This window comes from Cololabis saira, chromosome 15 (genome assembly GCF_033807715.1).
Source record: "Cololabis saira isolate AMF1-May2022 chromosome 15, fColSai1.1, whole genome shotgun sequence".
NCBI lineage: Eukaryota > Metazoa > Chordata > Actinopteri > Beloniformes > Belonidae > Cololabis > Cololabis saira.
Genome location: NC_084601.1, coordinates 6896704 through 6905689, shown reverse-complemented (window position 1 = coordinate 6905689; position 8986 = coordinate 6896704). Strand labels below are relative to the sequence as shown.

Sequence of the window (8986 nt, the reverse complement as noted above, 5' to 3'; positions counted from 1 at the left end):
ATCCTTTCAGCAACTTTGCTGATTAAAACGGGAAAGAACCAAGAGAAAATAACCGGAATTTATTTATCTATTTATCTGTTTGAAATCTGCTTCTACCTACTTCTATCTGCTAAAGAAGAAGTAGCGTATTCTTCTTTGCATTTATTTTGTCTTAGTTTTGATTCTAATTCCGGTTAGAGCGCCCCGAGTGGTGGAAGAAAAATCCACAGAATAACCCCACCTTTGTATAAACTGCATGGTTGAAAACCTATGAAAAAAGTAGCGGCTTATAGTCCAGAAAATACAGTATATAGTGCTCTAGTTTGGTCCAACTCACCTGGCAGCTGCTGGCACCTCCCTGCATGAATCCAGAGCAGATCATGTTCTGGGTGAACAGGTGAGGGTAGGCGTTCCTGCAGATCCTGTCGTCGATGATGGGCTGTCTCAGGCACTGGAGCCGATCAGGGAAGTAGTCTGAGGAGTTCAAGGACACATCTCACTTTATTGGTTTACCGGATGATCAGTGTATGCAGTACTCAAGTTGTAAAAAAAAATCAGGGGGGATGGTGGATTTTATTATATGGAGACAGATAATTTGTGCTGATTACAAATAATATAATATATTACAAATAATAGCACTGACCAAAACACCTGCAGAAATACTGCAGGAATGACATAGCAGCAGTTAAATGCAGCCTTCTGTAAGCTTTAAATATCCACTGGGCTTACATCAAATACATCAAAACACAACAGTAAAAAATAGTTTTCTGAACTTATCAATATGACTCTGTCCTTCACAGGATAAGTAAAATGGATCACTGCAAAAACTCTAAATCTTAACAAGAATATTTGTCTTATTTCTAGTTAAAATGTCTCATTTTAGTAAAAAAAAAAAATCTCATTACACTTAAAACAAGACTCATCACTGGAAAAAACTATTTTCACCTGTTTCAAGTAGATTTTCATTTAAAATAAGTAGAAAAATCTGCCAGTGGAACAAGATTTTTTTGCTTGTAATGAGAAGATAAATCTTGTCCCACTGGCAGATTTCCCTACTTATTTCAAGGGAAAATTTACTTGAAACAGGTGAAAAATTATCAAATAAGTTATTTTTCTGGGGTTATTTTTCTGGTGATGACTCTAAATATTGAAATAGCAGTAAAACCACATTCATTGATGAAATGACATAAGGGATGGAAAGGGGGGATGGCAGTTTTACAGGGGGGATGATTTGGACCGTTTTTATTTCAGGGGGGGATGCCACCCCCCTCATCCCCCCTCATCCCCCCTCAACTCCAGTACTGAGTGTATGTGCTTTCATGTGACCAGCTCAGAACAAGATCCTCTCTGATGCATGTTTTTTAACGCGTCCTTTCTGACTTCACTCACCGCCGTTGGCAGACGTGTTGCCCCAGCCGGACACCAGGCAGTTCTCGTCAGCCACGGGGCAGCGAGAGGGCAGGGACACGGTCTGGACGTAGCTGTTGAGGGCGGCAGGCTGGCTCAGTTTGATCAGCATGATGTCGTTGTCCAGGGTGTAGCTGTTGTACTGAGGGTGCATGATCAGCATGGCAGCATTAATCCACTGCTCCGTACCCTCATTTGCAGCGATGTTGTGCTCTCCCAGACGCACCTGGACGCGACTGGATGGGATGAAAGAATTGTGGCAGTTGAAAAAGGCCACGTTTCATTTTGCCATTTAGACACATAATGTTCTGGAATGAATGAATGAATGAATGAATTAATGAATTAATGAATTAATGAATTATTTTATTTTCGTGTCCGGACATTTAAATGACCCATCCCTCATGGGATTACACAGACACACCCACTTCCAGCTACAAATAATAATAATAAATAAAATTAAAATTAAAACAAAATAAAATAAAATATCCCACACTAGAAAATGAACAAAAAATACAAAAAAATACACCCACAGAAATACCGACCCACACGCACACAGCCCCCCCATACCCAAGTCCATAATTAGATCATATCATAACTCACTCCACAACAGCCAATACCAACCCTTACACACAATTGAACCAATCCATACAATAATAATATGCAGTCCATGTCACAGAGAAACACACACAAATTGAGGATTTTATCCCATATAAGTTAGCTTTCTCCTTCTATCCCAGGCTTTAAATAAAAATTCAGAAAAAACAAAAATATTTTCAAAAAGATATTCAGTTAAATCGCCTTCCTCCATACTTAACAGATCTGGAAGTCAACAAGAACATTTACTAAGTGTATTCCCCCTGATCTACTTCTCACACACCAATTAAAGCCATAAATGAATGAAGTAATGATTTTATTTGGAAGAAATAATGAAAAGGTTACAAGGCCTCAGCCAGCATCTCCACGTGGGCCCCATCTGCATTAAAAGTCGGATACTTGTCTACAGAGTAGGTTGGGATGGAATTGGGCAAAGGGCATGGATCCTTTGTGGTTTCAGTTTTATGGTCCCAAACTGGAAGCCCATGTGGGCCAAATGTATGAGGCCAATGAGGGACACAAGCTTTCTAAATGGGCATGAGCTAAGAAAAGGGTACATTCGTAGCCCCAAGTAGTTTTAGTAACATATGCTCCATATTTGAAAATCAACCTGTTGGGCCACATCTAAAAATGCACTGCAAAAACTCAAAATCTTACTTGGAATATTTGTCTTATTTCTAGTTAAAATGTCTAATTTTTAGTCAAAAAATCTCATTACACTTAAAACAAGAGTCATTACCAGAAAAATAACTTGTTACTTGACAATTTTCACCCGTTTTAAGTAAATTTTCACTTGAAATAAGTAGAAAAATCTACCAGTGGAACAAGATTTATCTTCTCATTACAAGCAAAACGATCTTGTTCCACTGGCAGATTTTTCTACTTATTTCAAGTGAATTTTACTTGAAATTTACTTGAAACAGGTGAAAATTGTTTTTTTTCCAGTGATGAGTCTTGTTTTAAGTGTAATGAGATTTTTGTTGACCAAAAATGAGAAATTTTAACTAGAAATAAGACAAATATTCTTGTTGAGATTTTGAGTTTTTGCAGTGTGTGGATCCCACTCAGGGCCACCGTGGAACCTGCCGGACCCATTTTTCAGCCTGTTTTTAGCTCATAATAATAATAATAATAATAATAATGATAATAATGATAATAATAATGAGGTGGTGGTGTTTTTTGAGAATGGTGCACATCTTCATTCCCTGTGAAGCCACCTCTCTATGTGACTTCTTGTACTTACGACATGTGGCAGTGAGCAGCAGAAACCACCCACTGGCTGGAGATGAGAGATCCACCGCAGAAGTGGTAACCAGCATTCAGAGAAACCTGGTAGGGAACGGAGTGTCTGGGACACTCGTACCCTCCTACAACCTTCTCATCCTCGGCTGCAACAACTGGCAAAGCATATGATAATAATGATGAGGATAGTGTGAGGAAAGTGCTGTAAAATACTCAGAAGCAACCAAGAATAAGTGGCCCCCGAGCTCCTCCTCAAACATTGTGCAAGTAATAATGAACAAAATTATGTCTGCGGCAACCCCTGAAGGGAAAAGGTGAAATAAGAAGATGTCACACAAACTAGTTGTAACTCACAAGCAGCTCCAAGCAAAGTCAGGAACACTAGAGCCTTCATGGTGATGTCCAGTCTGAACGGGAGGAAGCACACACGCTCACACTCCTTTTAAACTCTGCTTTTTACACGTCACTGTGTGACATTAAAGGGGTCAAGAACTGTCTGTTGGGAAAGAGCCATATGTCTACAGTCAACTGGAAGATGTTACGTAAAAGTGATATATATATCCTGAACAAACAGTATATAACTAACCCTTAACCATGTTGAAACTGGAGTAAATGAAGGCTTGATTTTAAAAATACTAACTGCAGAAGAGCAGTTTCAAATGAATAATGTTTTGTACATTGCCAATGTTGGTTCACATACAGGACTGTCTCAGAAAATTAGAATATTGTGATAAAGTTCTTTATTTTCTGTAATACAATTAAAAAAAAAAATGTCATACATTCTGGATTCATTACAAATCAACTGAAATATTGCAAGCCTTTTATTATTTTAATATAGCTGATTATGGCTTACAGTTTAAGATTAAGATTCCCAGAATATTCTAATTTTTTGAGATAGGATATTTGAGTTTTCTTAAGCTGTAAGCCATGATCACTAATATTAAAATAATAAAAGGCTTGCAATATTTCAGTTGATTTGTAATGAATCCAGAATGTATGACATTTTTGTTTTTGTAATTGCATTACAGAAAATCACAATATTCTAATTTTCTGAGACAGTCCTGTACATCAGGTCTGGCTGATAGCAGATTGCAGTCACTGGTCTGGACTGAACAGCAACATCATCCAGCACATTTCCCAGTAAAACCATCCAAAACCAGATAAAACTGCTCCAAACTGCTGAAATATCAAGACAAAACTGGAAATATTGTTCTTACTGTAAAAACAGACACAAAACCAGTTATAAAATGATTTTTTTTAACTTTCACTTTTCAAGCCACTACTTATTTTTGCAGTGAAGAAATATTCGCTTAAGTTATAGTGTTTCCCCCCAAAGCAAGAAGATTTACATCAGCAATTATTTCTTTTTTGTTTTTAGATTTTAATCATTCCTGATTTTTCATTGTTTCGTTTTCAAACCAAGATGTGCCTTCCAGATCGTTTTATTTCTTTATAGAGTAGGGAAAATGTTTTTTTTTTTTTTTCTCCATATTTCAGGACTTATTGCACAAACACACAAATTATACATTTAACAGTTTTAATACGTTAGACATGTGCACAAAAGTAGAAGTCAGAAAATCCATTTCAACTTCATTTATTTAATTCAATCTGAAAGGTAAAAACCTTGGCAAGAAAAAACAAACCTTTAAACATTTTTTTTATTGAACATAAATTAACAAAAGGGTGATGGTAAAAAAATATTTAACAAATTTTTATACAACTATTTACAGGCAATGACCCTTAGTGAGGCTGTAAAATAATATGGATTCACATCAAATTCAATTAAGTCAAGAAAAAAAAAAAATTCTATATACAACCAGTAGCTTTGTGTGGTTGCCAAGAAACAAGTAACATTACCGTGCGGCCTATAGTATTGACGAGACTACTTTCATACAATCCTAGAGTAACGTGGAGACAGAACAAGGAAGCTGTTTTTCATTAAATGTGTTCTGTAATCCAATTAAATCCAACTCCATGACACATTTGAGGTAGTGAATTTGTGACAGAAACAGGAAAAAGATGGTGCAAATGAAGAAAAAGAAAGTAGATCAACTTGGATCATTACACAGCAAGTTTCATTTCTGCCAGTCTGCCTTCACTTACTAACTGCAGTGTAAAAGCTTGAACATTTGTATCAGTCAGTTTGTTGAATATACATTTATTATTGAAAATATACAAAGATTTATAAGGGACTGAACCCTGTAACAAGAACACTCCCTTATGAGCCTTAAAATACACAACAAAAGATGAACATACAGACCGAAATACGAGGATAAAAGCATTCAGATCACAGCATCTGCCAGTACAAAAAAAAAAAAAAAAGAAAGAAGTTTCAACCGACTAGAAGTGAAACACAATCTGGGTGAATATTAAAACTACCTTTTAGGATAAATGTCAACAGCACCTGAAATAATGGGGTCCCTGCACACGAAGGTGAAGTTAAAAATATAGCTGCTCTACAATGTACACAAGGTGCTTCGAGTCTAATGTGTTTACTTTGTCTGGAACTGTTTCATTTGGCCGGCCGGCCGCAACAGCCGCCCTGCGAGAGGAGCCTGCATCAAGTAAGGTGCTGAATAAACTCTCTTCACCCCCCTCGTTGATAGAATATTTACAGACACTGTCGCCAGGACAGGAATCCATCTCCCTTTACCACTGAAGTCAAGTTATTGTAGTTTTGTAGGTGGTACCAATCGCGTCTAGACCCAGTTTCAGCACGACCACTGTCAGAGTAAATCTGGGCATGGTGTGTTGTAACATACAAATCCAGAAGAAGAACACACCAACTACCGTCCGTCTGAAATAGTAGTTTCATCCCTAGCTTTGACATATGGCTCTGGTTTACGGCTGCTAAACGCAGCTCAGGTACCAACATGAATACACTTACTGCCCTTGATTTGTCCAAAAGCTACGACGACGTATCACGCAACGTTCTTACTGCTTCATCACCGCAACTTGGAGAATTTCATCATATAAAATGGCTTTTTTTTTTTTTTTGTTTTTTTAATGGGATGTGTTAATTCAGGAAGCGACGGCAGCGTCTTGCCCCGCAGTTGCAGTGGAGTTTGTTGTCGTCGTCCTCGATGGGGAACTTGTAGTCGTAGGTGAGCTCTTCGCCCCGGTAGATCTTCCTCAGTGCAAAGATGACGATGTGCTTGCGACCGTCTACGTTGATGACGCGAGAGTAGCAGTTGGGCTCGCAGGAGTGGTTGATGAAGCGGGCGGCGTTGCCTTGCATCGTTGCATCCACGACATCAAAGTCGTCAATGCGGAACATGTAACAGCCGATGCCCTGATGAGAAACAGGCAGAACAGTCGGTCATTATTGGCCCAAATCCAGGCCTAATCAATGTCAGGAACCTTCCTCCAGCAATTTTCACAAAAAATAAACTAACATTTAGATATTATTAATGATGGGCATCTCTTCCTCCAATAGCTACTAAACGTAGCAATCCTGAAACAGGATTTATTCTGCTGACTCAATGTTTCCAACAGATGCATCAACTCCAACCTGTGGTGGAGCCTCTTGATTCAAAGTGCAAAATCCAGGTAATATTTCCATCACATAAAAGTTTAAATAGCATATATTTAGTGGAAATGTGTGTGAAAAGTAACTGTTAAGTTTATTCTATGAGCACATTGGAAAAAATGCTAATAAGGAAAAGAACATTAATCTGCGGGGAGACTATATATTTTTGCAATAAAAAGTAACCAAGAAGTTTAGTATTATAGTCCTACAAACAAGTGGGATGCTGTGTAAAATGTATATAAAAGGAATAGAATGATTTGCAAGTCTCATAAACTCACATGATCACAATGTAACACTGACAACAATATATATGAAAAAAATATTAGCTCATGAGCTGAATGACAGCGACACATCTCAAATAAGTAGTGCCAGGAGCAACAAAAGGCTGGAAAAGTTTGTTACCAAATAAAAAAACATGAAGAAACATCTTGCAACTACTTCATATAAAGGACTGTCTCAGAAAATTAGAATATTGTGATTTTCTGTAATGCAATTACAAAAACAAAAATGTCATACATTCTGGATTCATTACAAATCAACTAAAATATTGCAAGCCTTTTATTATTTTAATATTGCTGATCATGGTTTACAGCTTAAGAAAACTCAAATATCCTATTACAAAAAATTTGAATATTCTGGGAATCTTAATCTTAAACTGTAAACCATAATCAGCAATATTAAAATAATAAAAGGCTTGCAATATTTCAGTTGATTTGTAATGAATCCAGAACGTATGACTTTTTTTTTTATTAAATGTTTTTAAATTGCATTACAGAAAATAAATAACTTTATCACAATATTATAATTTTCTGAGACAGTCTTGTAATAACAGAGATGACTGAACTTTAAAAAGACAAATACCCAATCAGATGCAACCATATGTAAAGAACGTGACTGTTTCCTTCAGATTTAAACCTACATGTTGATATTTTCCTCTCTGGTTCCAGTTGTATGATCTTTTCAGTGCCCATATTATGAGGTGATAAAAAACCCAAACAGATGAACCCTAATTAAAACACTTATTTTAATAATCTTACTTTGGGAGATTGAAAAAAAAAAAAAAATAAAATGTAGCAGAACAAGTCATTTGAGGATGTTGCTTTAGTGTGGGATCTGCCCGGCAGTATTGATCCATGGGGAATATTCACTGCAAACATGAGGGCTTTTTGTAGGTCTAAAGACCGTTCTGCTGCACCACTGCATCTCCAGCATCCCGATGCCCCCAAAAGTCGACTGTGAAATCTCTTACTAACCTTGCTGTCATAATATTTCTCCCGCTTATCAGTCAGGACAGCGCGGATCACTGTGCCGGCGTACTCGATCACCATCTCCCCAGCATCAATGTTCCTCTTGCAGTAGAGTCCACGACCATCAATTGCAGATCTGCCAATCACAAATGCGGAAAGGCAATTAGATCATTTTGAATGTGAATTACAATCTCATGTTTTCTTGCTTTCTTCATTGCCATTACCTGTAAACTCCTACTGCTTCTTTGGAGATTTTTTCCAGGTGTCTGAACCTCATTGCCATGGGAAGCTCGGTGCTGGTGGCTCGCCTGCTGGAGAACAAACACAGCAGAGATGAGCTTGACATGGACATCCATGCGCTTTTTTGTTTTACTTAGTTTCAGCAAATTCATATACAGTCTATTAAATTTTGCCCTGATTTCATTGACTGACCTGGATGATTTCAGCGGGAATTCATCTTCGTCTTCGTCAAAGGGGCCCAGATCAGGGGGCGCTCTGTGCTGCGATGCCAGGAAGTTGAACATATCAAACGTGGCTTTCCTAATTATAAAAACAGTAAAGGAAGAGGAAAAAATTAAAAAAAAAAAAAATATCATAATTTGCTATATTTATTTCTGAGCAATCAAGAATTGGGAGAAGAAGAAAAAAAAAAAAGACAAAGAAATCAACCCTGACTAGGGATGGGAATTGATATGATTTTATCGATTCCGATTCCATTTTCGATTCTGCTTAACGATTCGATTCTTTATCGATTCTCATTTGGAAAAAAGGAGAACAAACAGGTTGATTTTAGCATCAACTTTGTTTTATATCTTTGAACAAAAAAATACAAGTGAGGTGTTAAGACGCCCCCAGCCTTGGGCTCCTCCATGGTGTGCCAGGGGGTCCCCACAAAATTATTTGTAATATAAAATATGTATTTAATATAAAATAATAATAATAAAATAAATATTCTTCCGTATAAATTAACTAAATACAACAAATTATT

The 8986-nt window shown here is 37.1% G+C and overlaps 2 protein-coding genes across 5 annotated transcripts in view; both read right to left on the bottom strand.

Moving 5' to 3' along the window:
- The window catches only part of LOC133461417 (trypsin-like), a 4229-nt gene extending 596 nt beyond the window's left edge, over positions 1 to 3633 (bottom strand). The window contains exons 1-4 of the mRNA XM_061742322.1: positions 3577 to 3633; positions 3224 to 3377; positions 1369 to 1622; positions 317 to 453 (exon numbers count right to left, since the gene is read on the bottom strand). Coding sequence (XP_061598306.1) covers positions 317 to 453; positions 1369 to 1622; positions 3224 to 3377; positions 3577 to 3616 — 585 coding nt within the window. The 5' untranslated portion in view covers positions 3617 to 3633. The remainder of the gene's footprint in view (positions 1 to 316; positions 454 to 1368; positions 1623 to 3223; positions 3378 to 3576) is intronic.
- Positions 3634 to 4862: 1229 nt separating this feature from the next.
- The window catches only part of kmt2ba (lysine (K)-specific methyltransferase 2Ba), a 40893-nt gene continuing 36769 nt past the window's right edge, over positions 4863 to 8986 (bottom strand). For 3 of the 4 annotated variants that reach the window (XM_061742317.1, XM_061742320.1, XM_061742319.1), the window contains exons 35-38: positions 8431 to 8538; positions 8223 to 8309; positions 8005 to 8134; positions 4863 to 6514 (exon numbers count right to left, since the gene is read on the bottom strand). In XM_061742317.1, coding sequence (XP_061598301.1) covers positions 6239 to 6514; positions 8005 to 8134; positions 8223 to 8309; positions 8431 to 8538 — 601 coding nt within the window. In that variant the 3' untranslated portion in view covers positions 4863 to 6238. The remainder of the gene's footprint in view (positions 6515 to 8004; positions 8135 to 8222; positions 8310 to 8430; positions 8539 to 8986) is intronic. The other variant, XM_061742318.1, reaches the window with a different exon arrangement.